Below are 22,176 nucleotides of genomic sequence, written 5' to 3'. Positions count from 1 at the left end.
GACCCAATACTAATATCACCCCCTCAAACAAGCTTTTCCACCTCCTGGTCCAGACGTTTTAATCCTTTCACAGTGGACCTTGCAGGACTCTTGAACAGTAGTATTTTAGCAATTATCACTTCATTGCAAATTTTGTTGGAACACAGTCTATACCACAAAATGGGGGGTAAGAACCATATTCATCTGTAACAATTTATTTCCTCCTGGATGGGGTCTCTCAATTCTGTTATTGACTAATATAATATATGCTCCATTTCCTTGACACACATCACTGTTAAATGGATGCAGTTCAAAGACTTTTCTAATCAGTCTCTGATCTCTAATTAGAAGGAAAAGGTCCAAGAGCATTAGACTAAGTTTGTTTCATGGCAACTGCATACCCCCACCCCCACATCCACCATGTGAAGTCCTTCAACCTGACCTCTTAACTCCCAGGTTTAAGAAAGACAACTCTCTCTGGACCTGCACTAGAAATGAACTAATGCAATCTGATCCTTATCTTTAGATGAGTCTTTGAGGGCCAGAGGAAAGCATTATCCAGCATTCTATGGGACTTGAGACCTGATTTCAAGACTCACTAACCCTGGCATAAATCCACACCACTCACACATATAAAGCATGATACACATTAGAGAACACTTTCAATCCTACTGTGTTTTGACATTTACAAGTCCATAAGGCAAATACTACCCTTCTTCTACAGATGAAGAAACTGTAATCAAAGGTTGCTCTCATTAAGCAGTGGAGCTTGCCTGGAACCCAGATCTTTGAGCAGCTTTTTCCCCTTTCCAAGTTATCTGAAACTTTTGTGTGCATCAGAATTACCTGAAGGATCTGTCAAACTATAGAGATTGTACCCTCAACCTTTCTGATTCAGAAGATCAGGAGTGGGGTCCAAATATTTTCATTCCTAACAAAAACCCAGGTGATGCTGACATTGTTTTTTAAAAAAAAACCTGATCTATGTCAACCTAGTAACTGCTTTATGGCCATGGGCAAATAATTTCCCCTTCTATCTCAATGCACTTAAAATGAGGAGGCTAGACTAGAACCATGATTTCCAAACCTTATTTTAACAACAAAGCCATCTTTCAAAAATAATAATATGTAGAATCCAAATACATACCATAGTAAATAAAGTCAGGACTCTGGTGAAGCAGTGGTGGGGAAACTGAGAACTCACAGCACCCATTTCCCCAGACGCTGGGATACCTAACAGAATACATTTTCAAATCCCTTTCTTAGATGGTATTTGAGGGCTCTTCTACCTATGACATTCCAGTATACTAGAAAACTTAGCCCTTGCTATAGCGAGGAAAGAGAAACTTTGCATTAACCAGTATACAAGAGTGCACTGCCCATATCTAGTTCTTGGGTCCATACAGGAAAGGAAAGCTTAACTCTGTTGGGTTGGTAGATTCATGGACCCTTTGACCATCTGTGGACTAGCTCACTAGAAAAATGACAATGTACACATACACACCAAGATTACTTAGTTTATCCTTTCAGGTGTTATGGACTCTCTGGGGATCCTAATTCAGGTTAAAACCTTTATTGAAGACCTGGGGCTTAGTGTTATAGAGTGATCCCCTAGCACACACACATGAGACCTTGGGTTGAATCCTGAACACCTGGAGTGCTACGGAACCTTGATTTCACTCTGGTAACTGCATTTCCATCAAATCCTTCCTTGGAATTTTCAGAATGTTAAGTCTTCTCCTTCATCATTTCTTGCCACAGGAACTTGCAGATATCACTTAAGGTGTCAGATTATCACTTGGTAACTTTCCTTCCTCACCAAACTAAGGTTCCAAGGGTTGAGAACATAGTTTATTTGTCACCTATCTCTTGGCAGCTCAGGGCTAACACAGGGTAGGCACTGAGGAGACAGTGTGAGATGAGGACCCTAGGGTGACCACAAAGAAGGGGCTCTGGATCAATCCCTAAGGCATTACTCTAGTTCCAGTGCCCACCACAGGGAAGTCCACTGTATCTTTCCTAGGTAAAAGGATAATCTCTGGCTTTCAACTACTGCTTGGTGCCCAGTGAGGGCAAGACGAGGAGATAAACAGGAAAACCTGGATCTCCTTCCCACTGTCAGTAAGGCTTTGAGCAAACCCAGCCTCAACAAACACATTTCATTTGCTGGGTAGACTCTGTGGCCAGCAATGCCTCTCCTCTGAGGCCTAAAGCTTCAAAGTCAGCTGACTCCACACTAAAGCTGAGTGGTGCAGAAATGGTCAAAGGAACCAGGCAGAAGGTATGGGTGGAGTCTGGCTGTGGAAGCAATCAGAGCCAGTGGACTCAAGAGAATCCAGCTCCTGCTCAAACCCTAGTTACTAGTCCACCTTCTCTGGAGTCCCCACAGTAAAGGAAGAACTATTCTAGTCTGTTCCAGCACATCCTCCCTCATCTCACAAACACCAAAACTACAGTTGCCTGTTTATTGTTTTTCAAAACAAAGCAAAATAAAAAGGGGGAAAAACGTTCAAAATTCCATTCTGGTGGAAAGATGAGTTGCCATGACTGATTCAGGCTGTCTCCCAATTGTATCATGGAACATCAGGTGGACTCTGGGGTGGGCTGTTGTCCTGGCAGGGATGGATGAACACTTGCATCAAGGCTGGCATCAGAAGAGCTGCAGGCCAGTTTTGAGCCCATGCAGCTGCCCCTGGCTCCAGAGAAGACCCTCAAAATTGGTGCTGCTATTGCTGCAGTTGCCACTGCCAACACCACAGCTTAGGCCCAGGGTGCTGTGGAAAGAGTGGGGGGGGGGGGTCAGTGAGGAAAGAAGGCACTTTAGGCTCCTAGAGGAGCTAAGTGTGCCTGATATGTGCACGTCTATGAGAAGGGCCCACCCTCCTGCCTGGCTTTTTATACAAAAGACTGGAGCAAATCTAAAAAGTGATTTCAGTTGGGCTCCACGGGTGATTTTGCCCTCCCCATAGTTGAGGGAGGGAGGGAAGGAAGAGTAAACTTTTCAAAGAAAACACTATACAAAACCCAGTACATAAACCAGACTAAAGCCCATAGAGAGCTGTCTGGGTTAAGGGAAGGGGTCCCACACAACTTCACCCCCAGGAAAATAATGAAGTGGCTGCCTTAACAGGGCCTCCTTTCCAAATTCCTGAAGCTTGGGGACCCAGAAGACTCTGTGCTGGATCCCTCCCACATATAATAGCTGGTTAAAGGGCCCAAGGCCAGGCTTGGGCTTTAGGGACAGGCCCAGCACCCATCCCATAATTGCAAGGCTGCCTGAGGGAGATAACTGCCCTCCCTCTCCCTGGCCCAGCTCAAAACACCCTTGCTTCCCCTGCTTCTTGCAGGTCAAAGGTCCTTCCAGCTGGATGAGGTGACAGCTGAGAACAAAGCCATCATCCTTCCCCTCAGGCAGGTCCATGGTTATACTACTACAGCTGAAAAAACCCTTTGAGATGATCTAGTCCCATCCCTCCCATCACCCACAATTTTACAGACAAGGAAACTGAGGTCCAGAGATGAGAAATGACTTACCCAAGGCCACATAGCCAAGTCAAGGGTGGAGCTGTGGTGGGAATGCCCAGCTCCAGCCCAGGAAGTGTAGGAGCTGGGCAAAATCTGCTTCCTTCTTGATTTAACAGGTTACTCCACCTGCCTGTACCTTGATACCCCTGATACCCTGGTACTCACTAAGCCAGATTTACCCAGGGCCAGGCTAGCTGGGACTAAAGAGAGAAGGGGTCTTTCAGACAGGTGAATCCCACTCTCATCTGGCTTCCCCAGCTATCTCCTCTCTTCTCCAAGAGGCCTACTGCCCCCTTGCCTCAGATACAGAGTCCATGGCATTGTCTTGAGCCTGGCCTGCTTCTGGGACCCCTGGGATCCACAGCCCTCTCCCAGAATGCCCAAATGAAGAGGGGCTCATCTCCCAGGGAGTCGGCAAACAGCACAGGGATGGACTATTAATTTCAGGGGCCCAAAGGGGTCTCTCTCTGGTACTCACAGGATTCTCCCGGTCACAGTGGCCCAGCATTCCGGAAAGTATAGGCCCTCTGGACGGGCTCCTTTGTGTTACCAGCATAGCCCTTCAGCAAGGGCTGCTTGCTTCCTGGCTCCCTGATGAGCCCAGGGCTCTCCCGCCTGTGATCCAAAGGCGAGTTCCGAGGGAGAACATGGAGCCCTGCGCAGGCCTTGCTACCAAAATGCCTGGACAGTACGGGGAGGCCTACTGATTATTCTATGCACCTTTCGACAAATCCATTCCCCTTTCTGGGCCTCAGTTTTCTCCTCATGAACAGAATGAAGAACATCTGTTCTTGACCTTTTAGGAAAGGTGGACCCTTCAGAGAATTCACTGAAAGCTATGGACCCCTCTCCTCCCAAAACACACATGCAAATGTGAGCACGTGCATACGTGTGTGTGCACGTGCACATACACAAACACACACAAAAAAACTGGACCCAATCTGCAAAGGGTGCCAAGCCAGTGCTATGTGCTTACTTCAATGGCACTCTATTCTAGGGGCAGGGAGTCCTAGCAAGGGCCCAGCCACCTACCTACCCACCCCACTTTGTCTCCTCCCCTCTTGCAGGCAGCAGACAAAGAGGGTGAGAAATCTTGCTGCCATGGGCACTCACCCAGCTTTGCCTGTTGGGGGTTCCAGCCGCTGGTCTAGCACAGGCTGGTCCAAAAGATACATGGTGTCATAATTGTCCAGCATAAGTTCTGCTGGGTCCTCAGTCTGACCTGGCATTCGGCCTAAGGGGAACGTGTCCCATCGCACATCCTCTGTGAAGCAAAGAGAGGCATAAGAAGAATAGGCTTATGAGCTGTTTCTCTAACTGGTGTACAGGACTACCCACCCTGTCCATCCAACCAGCCCACTCAGCCATCTCAATATGAGCTTTCTGCATACCCCCACCCTCACTCCTCTACATATATCCTCATAAGCATAAGTGGTGACATTTTGTTTCTGGTGGGTGGAGGAATGAACCTAAGGGTGCTATCACTAAGCTATATCCCAGCCTTTTTTATTTTTTGAGACAGGGCCTTATTTAGTTGCCCGGGCTGTCCTTGAACTTGCCAAGGATGGCCTGAAACTTGCAATCCTACTGCCTTACCCTCTGGAGTTGCTAGGATTACAGGTGTGCACCACAGCACATGCTCACCACACATTCTTCATGGCCCTTCTTCCTTCTCTACCTCAGGGTGGGCCCTCAGAGGTACCATGTCCTACCTGCCCCATTCAAGGTCTTCTTGCCCCAGAGGCTCATACAAAGAATACTTTTTTTTCCAGGAAAGGGCAATCTCACATGTCCCATCCCCTACTGCCTCCCAAGCATACAAAAGCAAACATACCAAGCCCTCCATTCAATAAATGTCCTCCATTTCACTCCCTGCCTTCCACACCTAACATTCACAGGCATACAAACCAGACAACTTCAAGTTCCCAACTTTGCACACATGCATAGACACAAAAGGAATAATGGCCAAGGGAAAGAAGGAAAGATTTAACACACTAGCTTTTTGTAGTTTAAACCAACAGCCTACCCCCAACATGCATATGCGCACGTGCATGCACACATGCGCACATGCGCACACACACACACTCCACTTTAGGATGGACCATGTTAGGCCCTTCCTATCCCTGTCTTATTGCTTCAACATCCCCCATAGTATTATTTTAAATCATTCCTCCCCATCTTTACACAAGTACATCCACTATTTTCAAGAGAATCCTTTGCTAGTTAACTCTTCCACACATATTCTGTTTCTGACTTCTGACTTCCTGCATCTTCCTGACACTCAAAGAATTCTCCTTTTCATAAGACCCCCTTCAACATTCTATAAAGTATCAAACCTGAACCAGCTGTTTATGTAACACATATAGAAGCCCATCCAAAAGTACTGTCTGCATATTTTAAACATGTATCAAATTATTACAGTGCATCCCATACATATGTACAATTATGTGTCAGTTCAAAACAAGATGATGGGCTAAGGGTGTACATTAGTGGTAGAGCACATTTCTAGCATGTGCCAGGCCCTGGGTTCAACACCCAGCATTGAAAAAAAAAAGCTCTTCCTCTCTTACAAGCATTTGTCCCTGTGCTATAATACAGTTACCTTCAGGCACAGGTACCACTCCACCCATGGGCTATGTGACCTTACCATCCACCCCATCGCTAACATCCCCAACACTGTCTACATCACTTGCCTATCTGACACCTTGTCCAACTCCAGTCCTTCAACATGGACACACAGGCCATATCTAGAGGGCAGTCTCACACCATTTCATAGGCTCTCATCTCTCACTGCTACCATTTCTTTCCCTCATACAGATAACTCTTGGCCCTCATGGGTCTCAGTGACCGTGCCTCCTCTTCAAAAACAAAAGACATATGACTATGAGTGTATGCACACACAGCTACAGCTACACTATGGCCCATTTCACAATGAGTTCTTCCCCTACTTTTTTGGTCCCTTCAACATATACACACAATTCTGCTTGTACAAACATCCTTCCTTTTGCTATTTACAAAGACATCCCCCATATACCCTTTCTTGCCCTAAGAGATATCTCTGTGCCACAATTTACCTAGTAGGTACATACACACCCCCAACACACACACACACACACACACACACACACAGAAATAAAATGTGTTCACCCATCCCTAACACTCCTACCCAGGGCCTTTATACCCTAGCCCTTCCATAAACATCCACAGAAAGGCGAAAGATACAGCTCTCCCCATAAGCTCATTCACTGCCTTGTCTCTGGTTTCATCTCACTCCCCATCATGGCCACCTTATACCACTCCCAGGTCCAGCTGTTATCCCTCCCCCAGGCCATAGTACACAGGACATGCCCTTTTCTCTTGTGTGTATATCACCAACCTTCCCTGTACCTCCATTCCCCTAGGCTCTAGACTCATGACCTTGTGTGAACATCTAAAATACATATCACTCTATTCTCTTCTTCTGATCATACTTCCTGTGTCTCTAACTTAATGCCCTGGGTTCCTTCAGGTGGCCTCACCAGATTTTGTTGTGTCTCACAACCAGCCAGACTCCATGAATATACAGAAAGCACTCCTTTCTTACTGCATATTGAAGCAGAATCATACGTATACTTCCTCCACTTCTCACTTTCTCCTGAGTGCTGCTGCCTGGTGGTCACACCCACGCGGTCCCCTCTAAATGTTCTCTACAAATGAAACAGCAAACACCGAACAGTGGTCCTTGGTGCTTACATGCTCCATCCTCAGAGGGAAGAAAGTCACTTGTCATCCATGTACCTGACTTTCTCCCAAGCTTGACTCATACTGGCTACCTCCTGCCACTTTCCATCTCTTCCCTAGTTCAAAGAGAAACAATCAGTGAGGGGAGAATGCATATCAGGTTCCTTACCTGAACTAACTTGCCATGCAGAACCCTGCAAAGCTCCTCGTTTCTGGACCAGGAGCCTGGCATTCTCCACTGTAGGGGATTCCTGCACAGTAGAAAAAGGTCCCACCTCCATTCTGTCTTCATCTTCATCTTCTTCCTCGTCTTCATCATCCTCATCATCATCGTCATCGTCATCATCATCATCATCGCCATCATCATCATCTTCATCACCATCTTCATCGTCATCTTCAATTCCCTCTTCATCTTCCAGGTCATCGTCATCATCTTCTTCATCGTCTTCTTCCATCTGGTCTTGCAACACTTTTTTCTCTTCCTTCTCTTCTTGATTGATATCATTATGGCTGCCCTGTTCCCCCTGCTGCTGGGCCTTTCCTTCAGAACAACAGTTAGAACCAGCTGGTTTAAGACCCCAGTATAGGCTATCCAGTGTGTATGGAGACTTCACGCAGGGGGGAGCCTCTGATCCCTCTTTCACCTGGCTGTTTTCTCCATTCTGAGTATAAATGGAACAGATGCGCAGCAGCTTCTCCTGCTCCCCATCTGGCAGGACCTGTCCCATGGCTTTGAAGACACTGAGGAAATGGAGGGATTGGGTAGGAAAGATTCAAAATCTCAAGTCACTTCCTACCCCAACACTCTAGGGTTTGAACTTGGTCCCTGAGCTTCTACACCAGCCTCTGAAAGGCAGTGAGTAGAGCACACAAAACACAGAAACAACAGGACCATGGAACCTGAATAAGTTCTTTGGTTCATCTCTGTACCTCACTTCCATTCTCAGTAAAATGAGGACAATAATGATACCTAACTTCTAGGTTCCTTGAGATGAGTAAATAAGAGAGCTCACATAGAATGCCTGGCACAGTGCCTGGCACATAGTGGGCATGCAATAAATGATAGCTATTAGTCTGTACTGAAACACTACACAGAAACACAAACTAGCCAACAGGCCTGTCAGGCTGGAAATGAGAATGGCAGATCCCTCTCTCCTCTGGCCTGGCTGAACAATCTGTCCTGAATTCCAAGGATATGCCTAATGTGTGCTGGGCTCCTTCTGAGTGGAACACAATATGTGATCCCTTTATGGAACAGCTACAGCCTAGCCTGGAATGGAAAAAAAGAAAAAAAAAAGCAGCAGTTGACAAGACAAAGCAGGATGTGAAAGGGAGGCCTGATGAGCATCATAGACCTTCTAGGGGAACTATAGGAATGGGGGCAGGCAGAGAGCACAAGGAGGGAGGAGCAACTGAGGGCAGGCTTTGTGCTGGAAGTGAGACCCAGGAGGACCAGACAAGAGCGAGCACACTGCATTGCTGCGTGTGGTGAGAGTATCCTGGCTAGAGGGCAAAGCCTGTGTTGAGGATCTACACCAGGAAGAGAGAGCTGGGAAGGGAAGTGTGTGTGTTGGGGACTAGGTCGCCTGCCAACTGAGCACAGGTGAAGGCTGCCTGTCTGAAGATCACCATGGTCCCCATGGTGGGGGCTGGGGTAGGGCAGCATTGAGGCAGGGCAACCAGGGAGGAGGCTGTTTGGACAGCTCAGGCCAGAATCTGTGAGGGCTGGCCTAGGGCGTTGGCAGGGGAGATGAGAGGGAGAAGCTGGGAAGGACAGACAGACAGAGAGCAGGGCTTGGTGACCGATGGCAAGGGTCAGGCAGAGGGGAATTAAAGATGATGACATTGTGCACACAACAGACGGTGCTAACAACAAAACCACCAACAGATACAGTCGCTGGGGAGGAAGAGGGCAAGCCTTCCTCATGGAGCCTTGCATAGAAGCTAGCACCTACCAGGCACCCAGGCCCTACTGGACAGGTGGGCAGGGTGGAGGGATGGGGAGTGTCCTTCCAGGTGTATGGAGTGTGAACTGCATGGTTCATGGAGGGACCACGTGTCCAGTGGACTGACTGTTCTCTCAGCACCCAAGGATTGGTCACATATGCCCGGCCACTGGGCTGGGAGCTAGGGACTTGACTGAGAGAGTATCTCTGCGGGCCAGTTTTGTACTCCATGAGGACCTTGGTTCAAACTGAATTGATATTGGCTGGCTGTGGGAAGCTCTTGAAAAGCTTCCAGCTTTATTAGAGGAAAAGCTAGAGTAACTCTCTGCCCTCTCACTGTGGTCCATTAGTGTGATTAATAATAAATATTCTCAGGCACTCGATATTGGCAAGAAGCCTTATCACCACTGTTTGTTATTACCCACCCATCATCTCCAGCTATCCAGTCGGACCACTCAGGTGCAGGGTGATACAATCTCAAAAGACATTTCCTCCCTTGTGTATGCCTGGTCACAGCTCAGGACTGAGACAGTCACAGGTTCCAGCTGATGGAAAGAAGGTAGACTTCAAACTGACAGGACCTGGGCCCAGATCCCTGTCCCACTGTCCACTGTACAAACCATGTGACTTTTGGATAAGTCACTTCACTCCTCGGAGCCTCAATATTTTATCTGCCAAAGAAGGGTACCATACCTCCATCTCCCAAGATTGCTGTGTCAAACTAAATGAAATAATCTCTACAAAAAAACACAGCACCATGCCTGACACTTAATTGCCAGTGGTATCTTTTATTTTTTTTCTCTGGGGAAAACAAAAGCCAAGTTCTGTATTCATCTAATAACAGATGCTTTTTGTAACAGTACATTCTATTAGAGCATTATGAAGAACATGGGACTATAGACAGGCTACCTGGATTCTGGCCCCAGCTCTGACTTGCAGCATCATACCTGAGCACATCCCCTTTATCCCCACTCTGTGTAATGGGGTGATTAGGAATAAATTCAACTGGTTATCTGGAAAAGGCAGGATCTGTGCACAAGAAATCGTACCCAAGTAAGCCGCTGTTACTGCTGGCATGTGTCGCATCCCTCTGGTATGCTTGGGTTGGGAGAAGATCTCTGTGGTCCAGACTTCTCCAAGACCAGCAGCTTCCACTCTGCAGGCACTTAGGATTGGAAAGTACCTTGAAGGCCACCTATCCAAACCTCTCCATGCTACTCTTTTCACTCCCTCCCCCACCCCAGATACACATGCCGTGTTCCTTCTGCACTTCGAAACTTCCTTTATTCTTTTCTCTGCTTGAATTGCTCAAATGCTTCCTTCATGATGCTCTTCCTGATGCCTCCAGACCCTTCCGATTATCCTCCCAGTTTCCCACCCAGCCATGTCACTTCTAGTCTATAATGCACACATCTGGCAATGTCTGGTTCAGTCCCATCACCTGGAGGCCTTGCCTTGGCTGAATGTGTCTACAAGGTCACATTTTTTAACCATATAAAAACTATTGTGCCCAGATGCCATAAGGATTCAAGAAAGACTTGAACTCAACCAGGGAATCAGGGACTAAAAGGGCCTTGGCATCCAGTCTCCCACTTCATTCATTCCTCAGGCATAGGTCAGCTCCCACCAACGATAGCACTGCTGGCAAGGAAACAGCAGAGCAGTTTTCAGTTTAATGAGGCCTATTTGGTGCCTGGATTTGTGTGGTGTGCTTGGGCATGATAGCTAATACAGAGCCCTTGCTTTCAAAGAAGTGTAATAGAGGGAAGGAGACACTGGGGGAAGTAGACACGGCAACACAAAATCTCAGATTTGGGAAATATTCAGGAGTCAACAGGACAGGGTAGATGGTGCTGCCAGGGGAGGAAGATCACTTTTGAGTTGGGGTGGAGAATAAGATGACCAATTCTTTTGGTTACACTAAAATGTCTGTGGGCCATCCAAGGGGAGATGTTCAGCATGCAGTTTATTTTGTATAGGAGGCTGAACCATGGGGGAGGGGAATGCCTGGGCTAGATAAAGAGATTTAGGCCTTAGCAATTTATAGGCAGTAGTAATAAGCACAGGCATTTCTAGGAGGGAATAGTAAACATTTTCAATGCAGTAAACACAGAAACTAACAAGGGCCCATTGGATTTGGTATTAGGTCAAAGCAGCTCTAGAGGTGAGCACCAAATTACAGTTGGTTGAGGAGTAAGAGGGCAGTGAGGAGATTATTAGCTGAGGACTATTCTTTTGAGATCAGAGGGGAAGGAGTGATAAGCTGGTGATAACCCAACAGAGGGATGTGGGGTCAAAGCAGATTTTTCTTGTGTTGCTATTACTGTTGTTTTGTTTTAAGAGGAGAAAAATAGACACATTCATAAATTGAGGAGCAAGAACCAGCAGAGCAAGTGAGAGGCTGGGCTGAAGCCCCAGCAATGCTGGCAGAGGTGGCTCCAGAGCACAGGTGGAGGAGCAGGCTTTGAGGAGAGGCAAGGCCACCTCATCCTGAGACTGGCGAGGTTGACTGCAGCTGCAGATCAGTTCACGAGGGCTGGACCTCAGGTCGAGGGGGCCCTGTTGGATGCCTCCATGTGCTCGAAGAAGCTAGGGTGAAATGGGAGAGAGGGAGGGGCTCAAGGTAAGTGGTAAAGGTTCAGAATAGTCAGGGAATGGGAGAAAAAGTTGTCAGAAAACAAGTCAAAGTTCAGACAAGCAGAACTGAGGCCTGGCCCGAGATTAAAAATCATACCTCTGCAGTGGCAGCAATCCGCAGGGCTATGTTGCTTTCTCCAGCAGAGCTCAGCTACCCGGGCTGAGGAGCAGGGGAAGCAGAGTGGGGAGGATCAATCCCAGCATGGGGGTTTGCAAGTCAGATATAGCCAAAGGATGAGCAGAGTTGAGAGTGCTGATGATGAGTGGCTGAAGCAATCAACCACAGACAGGACTGGGCAGAAGCAAGGTCAAGGGAGGGAGAAAATGGAAGCATGGAGGTCTGGATGCAGGCAAAGAGCAGGTGTCATGGGATGTAAGGGTGAAAACTAGAAGAACAAGAGGTGGTGGTCACCGAGCAGAATGCTGAAATGTCAACTTTCAGAGGTGAAATAGCTCTGAGTGATGGAGATGGGTTGCTGAGCATAGTGGAGAATGAAAGTCACTGGAGTTGAGGAGCTGCAGTGTCAGATGGGTCACCCAAATGAAACAGATATTGCTCCAGAAAGCAAGAAGAAAAACAGGTGCTGAAGGCATCCATGAGAATGAGGGAAGTGGTTTCGGGTCATGACATGACAGAGAAGGAAAGAGAGACAACCACAGGTATTTACAGGAACCAGTACAATATTCAGTTTGACCATTAGAACCCAGGGTGGATTGAGTAAAGGGGACTCACAGGAGGTATGGTTACCATGACAGGCAGGGCCAGAATCAGAAAGATCTCTGAATGTTGAGCCAAGAAGCCTTCATTTCACCAGGAAGGCAATAGGGAACCACTAAAGTTGCTGAGTAACTACCGGAGGTACCTTGGGAAAACTGATAGAGGATACATCATTGGGCTTGGAGTCAGAGGACCTGGGTTTGATAGTAAACAGCAGCTACCATTTATTGTGCACTTACTCTGTGCAGGCCACTGTGCTAAGCATTCTCACACTGGACTCAGTTCAGCCAGGTCATAAATTGTATGATCTAAAAGGAAGAATACTCTATTCACTCCCAAGACTCAGTTCCCCCACATGACTATGGAAGGGGGACTGGGTTAGATGTCCTCAAAAGTGTCTTCCAATTAGGCCACTCTAGGACCATGTGGCCCTAAAGCTTGCAGGACCTCACCCTCTTACCAGATGGAATTCAAGAAACTTACAGCTGAAGGAGTTGGGGACTGGCCCAACAAGGTGAGCCCAAGCAGGACTCAACCACCTGGGGCCAGTCAAGGGAGGCAGAGCAGTTGAACAGCCTCCAGCTCCTTCTTGCTTCCCACTGTCTTGTAGAAAATCGGCGAGCATTCTTTCCTAGGAGAGAAGAGGGAGCCTGAGAAGAAGGAACCAGTGACCCCCACCCCCAGCATTTCACTTTGAAAAGTTTGGCTGTGCCCCTTCCATCCCCCCAGATTCCCTACCCTATACCTCCCAACTGCTCATAGCATTCAGGGCACTTTGCCCCAGCCCAGTTTAGTTGGCTCTGAGAAGAAAAAGGAAAGAGGAAAATTTGTCCACTGGCGCCCACAGGGCCCTCTTAGATGAACCTAAACCTTTAACAAGGGAGGTATCTGTCTGATGATTTTCAGCAGAGAGCTGAGTATAGTGGCACTGCCTGGGCTGCCTTACGCCCTGGATCTAGGGCTAGTCTCCCTCACCAGTTTTGGTGTTGGCCACGATCAGTTCAATGGTCCATCTAAGGATGTAGGTGGGCCGGATCCCACTGTCCCCCAAGGTTGGCAGCTCAGAGAACATCCTCTCCAGCAGGGCCTGCGTGAAGGTCTGGGAGTGCAGGCCCCTGAGCAGGGGCTGCCAGAACTGAGAGAACGGCTTTGGCACCAAGACGTCATTCAAGTCCACGTTTTCTGGTTTGTGAGGGACACCCGTTGACAGAGGGGAGGGCAATGGCAGCAAGAGTGAGACAGCAAGAGAGAGAGCACAAGAGCAAGAGAGGGAGACAGAGAGAGAGAGAGAGAGAGAGACAGACAGACAGACAGACAGACACAGAGAGGGGGGGAAAGAAAGCGGACGCGCGCGCAAGCCCCACCAACAAGAGTTGCCACCACAGAACAGAAGGAAAGAGAAGAGCAGAACATCAGGAAAAGAGAAACCAGTTAGTATCTGGCAACAAACAACTGACTCAAAAACAAAGTATAAAAAGAAAAAGAGCTCTGGTTCTAGCTTCATCTTTGTCAATAACTCACTGTGTGACTCTGGGTCAGTACCTTCCCCTCTCTGGACCTCAGTCTGACCATCTGTAACATGAGGATGTTGGACTAGATGACCTCGCAAGGCCATCCCAGTGCCACTGCTCTAGCTGTCTAGCTAGTGGCTAAATCACAATTAACATGGCACAATAATGGTGTTAAGACTCCCCCAACCCTATCCACCACACCCACCCTACCAAATTCCAGGCCACCTAAGGACAATCCCATATGTTCACATCAGCAGAGCTCCCTGTTCTGCTCAGCCAGGAGGGCTGAGAGGCTTCCACCCCCACCTTGGCACCCAGCCCACTCTGGTATTCCTGCCCAGGAAATAGAACCCTAGGGCTGCACTGAGCTCCCAGAACCTTACCTTCATATTCTATCTGCAAAGCTGCCAACTGCTCAAATGTGGGAATGAGGAAGCCGTCATCCAAGAAAGCATCCAGCACAGCATTCCTGGAATAAGAAGACACTAGTTTAGGCAGGTACAGTGGTGCATGCCTGTAGTCCCAGCTACTCAAGAGGCTGAGTTGGGAGGATCACTTGAGCCTAGGAGTTTGGGACTAGAGTAGGTAAAATAGGAAAATCTGGACTCAAAAAATGATGATGATGATGATGATGATGATGATGATGATGATGATAAGCTGGGCATTAGTGACACAGGCCTATAATCCCAGCTACTCGGGAGACTGAGGAAGGTGAATCACAAGTTTAAGGCATGCTAGGCAACTTGATGAGACCGTGTCTCACAGTTTAAAAAGGGCTGGAGGCGTATAACTAAGTGGTAGAGGCCCTGACTAGCATGTGCTAGGCTCTGGTTCAATCCTCAGTACTACAGAGCTCTAAAAAAAGAAAACGACACAAGTCTAGCAAACTGAAGCTGATATAAGACCCAGAACTAATGTTCTCTGGTTCTTCAAGTGGCCAAGGCAGCACTGGGGGAGATGGGGCAGGTGACAAGGGGATCTTAGACTTGAACCTCCTGGGGCCAGAGCTGGGATCAGTGGGTTTTGAACATACATTTACCAAGCACATGTTGATCTATGACCTGTAATGAGAGCAGTAGTGGCTGAACAAACAGATGGAGACAAGTCTCAGGCCCACAGAGAAAAGTTAAATGCCTGGTATCATGATAAACTTCAGTTCCTGTAGTCTTTTGGTTTCCCTTGGCCATTCTTGATCATTCTCTATTCCCCTACACACGTACTCCCATCTAACTGGCTGCTTTTTTTTACATCTTAGAAGTAAAAACTGTGGGGATTCAACTGCTGGCTAAAATATGAAATACAATTCATAGGCCCTCTTCTTATTGTTATTCTTTTTTTGTACTGGGATTGAACACAGAACCTCACACGTGCTGGGCAAGTGCTCTACCACTGAGCTGTATATGCTCCCAGACCTCTTTATTTTATTTTTGAGACAGGATCTTGTTAAGTTTCCCAGGTTGCCCTTAAACTTTCGATCTTCCTGCCTCAGCCTTTTTGAGTAGCTGGGCATAGGCTCTTTTATTAGGAACTCTAAAAACCCAGAAAAAGTAAGATGGGATAAAGTAGATTATACAGGTAATCTCTAAACCCATCTAGCTCAAACCTAAACCAGCAACAGCAAGCTAATTGCTCCAGAACTAGTGGCTTTCCAAGAGCCCCTTCCAGCTGACCAGGCCTAGAGGGTGGAAAATAGGTCCCAGGGTATTCCAAAACCTGAAGCTCCCTCCCTCCAGCAGAGTAGGCCTAAGGAGGAATTGCTGTCTTTTTACCTCTCATCTTCTTAGGTCAGTATCCAAGAACACTTATAGCAGCCAACCTAACTGCTCAGCACTAGCAGTCATACTATGTAGGGGCACAAGGATACTTTCCCCAGCTGCTGGACAACTGCTAGCCATCTCTTTGCTGAAGAATACAGCCAAGAATCCTAGGCTGGGCAGACACTGATAAAAATACCTTTGGAAGTAGTCTTATCCTGGGGGTAAAGAGCAGACTGCAGGGGCAATCCCAACCTACATTGCAGGCTCCCCTCCAGGTCCAGTCTGGTACCTATGCCATCTACCCACATTTTGCTCCATCCCAGATTCCTTCCTACTCTCCTTAGTCTATCATTGCCTCCTCAGGTTATTAGTAAAAGCTCCCCTTTTCATTTGAATTTAGGTAGAATGCTCCAAGAACAAGGGATGAGAAAAGGATGGGTAGATTCTCTTTGTCTGCTCTCATTAAATTGAACATTATTTCTTAGGGGGGGAATAAGGCTCATTGCCATAGAGAAAAAGGAGCCTAGGGGCCAGGCTCTGACAAGGCCCTTCCTCTGTCCCCCAAACTACAACCACCAAGGTTGATAGCAATTTGAAAAAATAGACAAGGGCTGGCAGTGAAGTACTAAGGATCACAGGCTTTTCCTACTTGCCAAGAACACCACATCCCACCTGACAAAAAGAAACAAAGCTGGTCAGGGGATGGATGACAGTGCATATTCATTCCTCTGGTCATTCTAGTGACTCACTGTAGGCAACCCCAAGCTAGAAGCTGGCAGGGCCAGAGGCAGAGGATCATGCAAAACACGGGTCACCATGTGAAGGATCAGGATTATCTCTGGGATTTTTCCTACAGCAGGTTGGCAAGGTAGGATATGGGAATTGATTTCAGTGAGGTTGCTACCCTCTATCCTAGTGAGTAGCCAGCCCCTGGTTACCTAGCTACATACCTGTTTTCCCATGAAATGCCCTTGAGCTCTGCCAGGATGCCTTCTACACATGGGGATAGTTTATTCCACGCCTTAATAGCCTGAGGTAAATGCCTAAATTTCTCCAGCACCTGTTAGCAAAAAAGGTTCCATCAGAAAGCTGGTTCTGTCAAGGACCCAGCCAGGCAACCTACCCCCAACCTCTCCAGGATTCTTTCACATAAGACTTTAGGACTGCCCTATGGAGACAAGGCAGGGCATGCAGGGGTGGGCCCACAACTCCCCTATTGGCTCTACCAATAAAAATCACATGACCCTTAAATGCCAGGCTTTCTCCTCCTCTCCTCTACCTCCTCCTAATTCTTCATGGCTCCCAATAATCAAATACCCCAATACTTTGATATCCAATGGAAGCATTTGGTTGGAGATGGGCAGAAACCTTTGGGCAAAAGAGTAAGGAATGAGGGCAGACAAGGTGTTACAGAAGAAAGGGAATCAGGAGACCCAGATTCTTATTATGCTATATCATTGGCTTGGGTCTGTCCTTTATTAATTCACAGCTTCAATTTCTTCTTTGAAAAGGCAGGGTTGAACTAAATCGTTTCTGAGCTACTTCCCTTCCAACTAAAACAGCACCCCTCAGGCTTACCCATCTAGGGAAGCTCTCGGGCCCCACCTGCTGGTAGACTACAAAATTACAGGACTGTTCAACTACCCATTCCCAGTTGTTCCCTACCACCCATAGGGCAGATTATCCACAAACTTCATCATCTGCTCCCTTCCATCGATGTGGAGGATCATCCAATTGGACTCTGCTGCTCTTGTCTCCTTCCTAGCTTCCCCCCTCTCTTTCTGAGAAGTTCCCTCATGTTTTGCCACTTTTCTTTCAAATTCCTTCTCAAGACTTCTCAGGTAGCTGGCAAGAGGGAAGAAATGGCTAGGGCAGATGAGAGCATGCCAAGTCAAAGGAACTTTTCTTACCTTAAACTGCTCCTCTTCATATGATACCAGCAAGTCTCGGGCTCTTTCTGAAAACAGAATAGGGAGAGATATAGGATACTACAGCCCCTGAGGAAGTGCTGAGCCAGGGAAATAACCAGTGCTAACCTAAGCCTGAACTTTCCAGGCTCATGGGCCCCTTTTTGCCCCCATGGACACCTACCATACAACTCCTTATGTCTCAGGGCCTTTGCCAAATGAGCATCCACCTCTTCACTGACTTTACTATCTCCATCAGCCCTGACATCCAACTCTGCACCTTTCCCATCATCCTGAGGCTCTGGTTTCTGTTCTTTGATGTCATCAGCAGTGTTCTTCTCTTCTTCTTGGTCCTCTTCCTCTGTCTCCATCTTGTCTTCCTCCAACTCCCAGGTTTCTCTCAGGCTGTTCTCTAATTGATGGCACCAGAAGGTCTTCTGGAGCCAATCCAGAACAAAGTAGCAACCTAGAGGAGGGGAAGAAGGAAGGCAGGGCCATAGGACAAGCTGCAGACAAGGAACTAGTAGGTCTCCAGTCCTGTGGGCTTCTAGCCTCATTTTATAAGCATTATGGAAAAGCCCTAGAAAGAGGCTTGGCTCCAAGACTCAAATCTCACATATCCAGATACAGTCTACTTCCTTATGGGTTATCTCCCTGTTCTTTGCTTTCTCCTATTCACCAGCAGTTCCTTTCCTAGTCCTAACACTGGGTCTGAAAATGAGAAGCCAAAAACAGCAAGGAGTGGTAAGTGAGAGGACTAGGATACTACCCCACTAGCTAGTTACATAACCTTTTGCTAAGTCTCTTCCCTTTTCTAGATCTCATTAGAAGAGAAAAGGCTAAAACAAGGGGCCTTAAATGGGATGAGATGGATGTCCAAAGAACTCCTGAGTTCATGATACTGTGATGGCTAATGCCTCTTAACTTGCATCTCCCTCCCCTTTATGGTGAGGCTATTGAAGTACCACCTCGGGAACAAAATTTAAGGGGAGGCCAAAAAACTGTAATCAAGGCATCAAAACAGTACCCTGCCAAGTCACACTGGAGCCTGAAGCAAAAGAACTCAGTGATAATAATCCTGCTTTTATTTTTCATATTTTGTTCCTGATACATTTTTCCACATTAAAATGCTATTTATTTTGATCTCTAAGCTTTGGACAATCCCTTAAATTTTGTGCCCAAGGTGAGTACCTCACTTGATTCACCGTAATTGCAGCCCCAATGCCAAGTAAGAACCTCCTCCCTATCCGTATATCCCAAATGTCACCCAGCCAGGCCCAGAGGGCTGATATTAGATAATCCTCTGGGTACTCACCTCTGCGGCAATCATTTATATGGGGCATTTTCTTGTGGGTTAACTCATGGCGAAGTTCAACAACCCAATCTGGAATGTTCACCTGATAAGGAGCATAGAAATTTAAAATAGTATAGTTGGAAGAGACCCAGGGATAATCTAGCCTGAACATCCATCCCATTGTATAGATAGAGACACTGAGGTCTTAAGAGAAGATTCCAGTCTCACAGAGCCAAGATTAAAAACCAGGTCTCTTGATTATTTTTTACTACTCTGTGGAGGCTGTCTTAAAAATAAGAAAAAAAAGACACCCACCTACCCTAACCAATAACCACTCTCCTTCAACAGAGAGTTCTGTGAATTAGCATTAACAATTACCTTCTCCAGCCTCCCTTTCCCCTTTCCAGGTCCCTTTTACTCCTTCCTTTATCCCACACCTCCTCCAGGGAGTGTCTCTTGATGATTGAACATGCCTGCCCTCTGGGTCTCTGCACACTTTAAATACTCACTCAGGGCAGGAATATCTGACATTTTCATGCTGCTTGGCTGAGCTCTCTTCCCTCAGACTGTCAGCTCCCTGAGAGTAAGTGTTGTGACTGCCACCTCTTTTCTGTCCCCACCCAGTGGTACATTGGTACATTCAGGCTACTCAGCTTCACTGGGCCATCCCCAGCAAGCTAGACTGGTCAAGTCCACTATACATACTGTGAGGAGCAAGGGAGCAATTCTGCTTCTTTTGAGCTGGAAGCTGAGGCTCTGGAGTTCTTGACAGGCTTGGTTACTAGTGAAGGGATGAGCTAGTCTGATTTTATATACACCTTACCCCATTCCCCATTTAGGGAGCCCTACTGAAGAAAGAGAATTGAGCAAGGCCATTTTATTATACGTACCTCCTGAGCCAGAGACTTGAGGGAGAGCTTGACAAACTTTGGCTTCCTCTCTGAGATAAGGTTCACAAACCTGGGTTTGGGGGGGGGAAATAAGTGGCATAGCCCAAGGAAAAGTTTCATCCAAAGCATCTTGTTGAATTACTGACAGCTTGCATTTCCACAACTTTCCACTAACTGTCCTGTTCTTAAGGTTGTTGCCAGCCAGAACATGGATAGTTCCATGCCCTCCAACATTTACAGAGTCTGCCCTATACTGAATCCATATAAATGAATAAGACACTGTTCTGGCCTTGCCAAGTTAAGATAGGATAAATAATCATGACATAATATTCTAAAACATAACATATCATAGATGTTAAAACAAAGGAAATTGAATATGGGGAGAACAGCTAATGGCAGAGAAGGTAAAAGGATGAAGGGAGGACCTCAAGGAAACAGGAGGGAACAGTATGAGAAAAAGCTTTGACACATGAGAAAACTCAGTGGCAACCTTTTTCCTGAAGTGAATGAGACAGCTAAAACCACTGAGTCATTCTGTTAAGTCAGGAACTCCCAGCCCAAGTCTTCACTTCCACAACTCAGCAACCTTTCAGTATTCATGGGGGAGAGAAAAGGGAAAAGGGTGGTGCCAGGTACAGATGGGGGTAAAGTTAGGAAATCCACATTAAATCACACCCAAGAGCAATAAAGCCATTCAAAAAAGTTCCTCTAGGTGAGGAAATGAAAATCAGACTGTCAAAGGTGTAATAGATCTACAACGATCACCTGGTGTAAATCTCCATCCCCCCCACACACACACACACCCAGCCAAGCATATATTACAAAAGGGAAAGGAAAATAAAAAAGAAAAGGCTTTCAAATAAAAAAGAAATAAAAAGAATATATTGATGGGGGCGGGTTTCCAAAAGTTGTCAAGTCAAGCAATCAGGCTGAGCCACACTCAGGGACTCCCAGGGCTTTTTGCTTCAGGTTGTACCTAAAGCAAGCCTTGTTTATCACATGCTTGCCCCACCTTTAGATCCCAAACCGCCCCCCCTCCAATTTCTACCCCATGCAGGTCTTACCTGACCAATGCCATGCCATAGAGTAGTCTAAGTTCATCAGTGCCCAAGCCACCAGTTACATCCAGGAGCTTACAGCGTATCAGGTCAGCAGTAGAAGCCACTGCCAGAGGCAATTCGTTGCCTAACCTAAAGGGCCACAGTCCAGCACCATCATAAAGATCCTTTACACTGGTCCACCCTCTACTTCAGAACCTTGGTTGTTGCAGGATATTCCCATTATATACTGGCCCAAGAGTGCATGAAGACACAAAACAAAAAGATGGGAATGACGGGGTAGTGTCTGTGGGATCCAACACAGGGCATTAGGAAGCTGGCTAGGATGTATACAAGACATCTGAGAAACTACCTATCAATAGTTGTGTGACACACCCTTCTTTAACCTTGCAACCCTCAATCATTCAGCTAGAGAAGCCCTGTATCCCTTGTTAGTCTAGCCCCAATCTTATAAACTGGACAGAGACACCCCACTTGACCATGGTTTTTCAGGTAAGACCATCTCCCACTTGCCCTAATCAGCACCAGAAATCCACACTAGGATGTTGACTTGCTCCTTAAGTCCTCGCTCAGGCCCATTGCTCTCACCGGCTCCCTCCCCAAGAAAGGGTTACTTAATGGAGGTAAAAGTCAAATCTCACAAATATGACAAGAGGTTTGTTGAGACACACCCTCTTACTTTTCATCCACCAACGGAATTAGTGCAAGAGCTTGCCTGCGACTTTCCTCCAGGCACTTGGGAAAGTGGCATCATTAAGCGATTTAGGGGAGGACTTGAGAACAGGGCCTTTTAGGAATTTGACCAAGAAGAGGTGAAGCACCACCAGCACGCAGGCAAGAGGCCTGAGCCCGCCGCCTTACCTGCTCCTCCACACTGTGATGCGGTTCAGCGCATACCGCTGCAACTTATGGTCATCACAGAACAGGTAAACTGTCACCTGCTCCCACTCCGCCCTGCTGAGCCAGGCGACCACGATGCTTGGAGCCAAGAGTGGCGACGACCCTTTCTCTTCGACGCACTTTCCGTACCATGCACTCCACACGAGATCCATCCCCTGGAGATCCATTGCTGACCCTGTCCCAAATTCCCACCAGAACTGGGATAGATGCCTGGCCCAGTGCCACCGCGATCCGCACAAGCTTCAGCTCAATGTGCTACCCTCACTCCAAAACGCCGCCGTCCCAGCAACCAATGTGAGAGAACGACCCCGACACGAGCCCGCCTCCCAGCGTT

The 22,176-nt window shown here is 47.2% G+C and overlaps 1 protein-coding gene across 11 annotated transcripts; it reads right to left on the bottom strand.

Annotated features, from left to right (window-relative positions):
* Positions 1-2,430: 2,430 nt before the first annotated feature.
* Positions 2,431-22,164, bottom strand: Las1l (LAS1 like ribosome biogenesis factor). Of its 11 annotated transcripts, none has more exons than XM_015501664.2 (15): positions 21,804-22,158; positions 20,949-21,074; positions 19,885-19,954; positions 19,016-19,097; positions 17,981-18,166; positions 17,704-17,750; positions 16,744-16,853; positions 14,420-14,505; positions 14,047-14,097; positions 13,501-13,707; positions 13,009-13,156; positions 7,394-7,965; positions 4,618-4,768; positions 3,983-4,185; positions 2,431-2,753 (listed from the first exon to the last, which is right to left on the bottom strand). In XM_015501664.2, exons 1-14 carry the CDS (start codon positions 22,007-22,009, stop codon positions 3,996-3,998), a joined length of 2,232 nt encoding a protein of 743 aa, XP_015357150.1. In that variant the 5' UTR covers positions 22,010-22,158; the 3' UTR covers positions 2,431-2,753; positions 3,983-3,995. The 11 variants fall into 11 exon arrangements, 10 of the variants coding, with proteins under 10 accessions (XP_015357150.1, XP_015357146.1, XP_015357149.1 ...); XM_015501660.2 differs by having other exon boundaries at positions 17,885-18,166; positions 21,804-22,156; XM_015501663.2 differs by having other exon boundaries at positions 3,983-4,119; positions 17,885-18,166; positions 21,804-22,156.
* Between the last annotated feature and the right edge of the window lie 12 nt (positions 22,165-22,176).

This window comes from Marmota marmota, unplaced genomic scaffold (assembly GCF_001458135.2).
Source record: "Marmota marmota marmota unplaced genomic scaffold, marMar, whole genome shotgun sequence".
Lineage (NCBI taxonomy): Eukaryota > Metazoa > Chordata > Mammalia > Rodentia > Sciuridae > Marmota > Marmota marmota.
The sequence above is the reverse complement of the archived record's forward strand: the minus strand, read 5'-3'. Positions and strand labels throughout refer to the sequence as shown.

Bases quoted from the DNA above. Each gene is read 5' to 3' on its own strand.
- Las1l (XM_015501660.2), bottom strand. From the start codon at position 22,009: ATGGATCTCCAGGGGATGGATCTCGTGTGGAGTGCATGGTACGGAAAG. The intron at 14,098-14,419 runs GTAAGGTTCTGG...CTCATGTTACAG, and splicing joins TTTGCAGATAGAATATGAAG to ATGGTCAGACTGAGGTCCAG. The intron at 7,966-13,008 runs GTAAGTTTCTTG...CCATTTCCTCAG, and splicing joins AGTCCCCAACTCCTTCAGCT to TGTCTTCAAAGCCATGGGAC.